The sequence below is a fragment of the Tupaia chinensis genome, unplaced genomic scaffold (genome assembly GCF_000334495.1).
Source record: "Tupaia chinensis unplaced genomic scaffold, TupChi_1.0 Scaffold000032_1, whole genome shotgun sequence".
In the NCBI taxonomy this organism is placed as follows: domain Eukaryota; kingdom Metazoa; phylum Chordata; class Mammalia; order Scandentia; family Tupaiidae; genus Tupaia; species Tupaia belangeri.
This window is the reverse complement of record NW_006159462.1, coordinates 18,818-21,110: the sequence shown is the minus strand read 5'-3', so window position 1 is coordinate 21,110 and position 2,293 is coordinate 18,818. Positions and strand designations below refer to the sequence as shown.

General features: G+C 32.5%; 1 protein-coding gene across 1 annotated transcript in view; it reads left to right on the top strand.

Moving 5' to 3' along the window:
• CSMD3 (CUB and Sushi multiple domains 3) overlaps positions 1-2,293 on the top strand; it is a gene marked incomplete at its 3' end in the record, with an annotated part of 1,277,483 nt that overhangs the window by 1,256,492 nt on the left and 18,698 nt on the right. The window contains exons 62-63 of the mRNA XM_027771421.1: positions 47-220; positions 1,199-1,272. Of these exons, the coding sequence (XP_027627222.1) occupies positions 47-220; positions 1,199-1,272 (248 nt within the window). The remainder of the gene's footprint in view (positions 1-46; positions 221-1,198; positions 1,273-2,293) is intronic.

Here is a 2,293-nt window from a genome sequence, read left to right as displayed (position 1 = left end):
GCTGAACCCTAAATCATTCTATAAGCATCTTTTTATTTACTTTCAGCAAAGTTTTGTGGTGACCCTGGCATACCTGCCCAAGGAAAAAGAGAAGGCAAAAGCTTTATATACCAGTCAGAGGTTTCATTCAGCTGCAATTCTCCTTTTATATTAGTGGGATCAAGTACTAGAATATGTCAAGCAGATGGCACTTGGAGTGGTTCATCACCTCACTGCATAGGTAATACTAATTAAAGGCTAATTATGTTCAATAATTTTGGAATTAATATATGGTGATGACATTTAGTGGATTTCGTTATCTTATAAACTGTAGAATAGGCGATACATGAGAACTATGTTTTTTATACAAATATGTAAAACAAATGCAAAATGCAGAATTGATTTAAAGGCACTGAAAATGAACATTGGTAGAACATATGACATAATTTTCAGCATTTTAAGCTTCCAGAAATAAACACTTGAAATAATTTTATAGTATATTAGTAAAATGTAAAATAAAAAAGCTTTCAGATGAATGACATTAATAACTAATATTTATTTAGATCTTTATAGTTAATAAAAATATATTCACATGCTCATATGAATTAAATTTGTTCCAAAAATACCCCAAAGTCATATAGATTTCAAAATGGCCATGTATATGTTCCTATTATTCTAAAATTAAATGTACATTTGGTAAAACAACCAAATAAGCTGTCATAAAAATCACATTAACCCAGGGACTATTAGCCCTAGCATTCTTATGCCTGAATCTCCTACAGGTAGCAGTAAAATCTAAATTATTAAATCCTATTCTTGGAAAAAAGTTCTTCTTCAGGGTAATATTATCCTACCTGAAGTAAATTTTAGCAAAGTCCTTGTGCATATGTTTTATGCATGTGTACTTCTTTTATATCCTTTTTCTTTAACTTTATATTCACAGAATTAAGTGAATATCAAGTACTTTTATATTAGAAGGGTTTAAAGTTTAAGAATTGCATAATTTATTTCAAATGCAGTCTATCTGAATTTCTTGCTTCAAGATTAGCAAGTTTCTGTCTCTGGAAATATGCTATTAGATTTATTTATTATTATTATTATTATTATTACTCAGGGCACTTTCATTACACCCTGAATCATTTAAGATTGTCTTTTTATGACAGACATATATTTATTATAAATTTTAAAAAGATAAATTATGCTTTAATTCTCACTTTAGAACCTACTCGTACATCGTGTGAAAACCCAGGTGTACCGCGGCATGGATCGCAAAACAACACCTTTGGATTTCAAGTAAGTAATTTAAATAGATATTTCTGTTTCATATAAGATCAGGACAAAGGACTTCTTTGGTTTATGTACACATAAACTTGCTGACATAAACAGGAAAATGTCATTCTTTTTCTAGATTAATAAACATATAAATGTGACACTGAACCTGAGGATAAATTAAAGAAAAAGTTGAAATAACTGTTATAATAGTAAAATCCATAAGCAGTACAATAGTATGAAAGGGATAGTAACTAAGAGTAAGTGAAGGCAGGGAACTCAAGCAGCGTACTTAAAGAGAAAAAAATTAACCCAATTAAAACAAGGAAAAGTGAGCTGAACAAAAGAAAAAAAATCTAAGGAAGACATATGAACATCAAAAGAGCACATGAAAAAAGTGCTTACCATCCCTCATAATAAGGGAGATGCAGATTAAAACCACAGTGAGATACCACCTAATCCCTGTCTCAATGGCAAAGATTAAAAATACAAAAAATGATAAATGTTGGCAGAGTTGTGATGAAAGGGGAGCTTTCTTACAGTGTTTTTGGTGGTAATGTAAAGTGGTCTAACCACTGTGGAAAACAATATGGAGTTCCTTAAAGACCTTAAATTACCATATGATCCAGCAATTCCACTCTTGGGTATCTACTCAAAGGAAAGGAGAACGATCAGTTAGGAAAGTACTTGCACAGCTATGCTTATTGCGGCATCATCACAATCGCTAAGACAAGGGAACCACCTACATGTCCACGAACAGATGAATAGATTAAAACAGAGTGGCACATATGCTCCATGGAATATTATCCTGCGATAAAAAACAAGACCCTGGCATTTGACAGAAAGTGGACAAATATGGAAGATTCATTGCTGAGTAAACCAAGTCAGGATGTGAAAGCGAGACATTGTATGTCTCCACTACCATATACCAACTGTTTACACTCTATGATAGAGACTGAAAGATTGGAGGACATAACAGCATTGAAAGTAGTTGTGGACACTAGAGACAGTATGAAGGAGGGTGGGAGAGCAGAAGAGTGTAGGG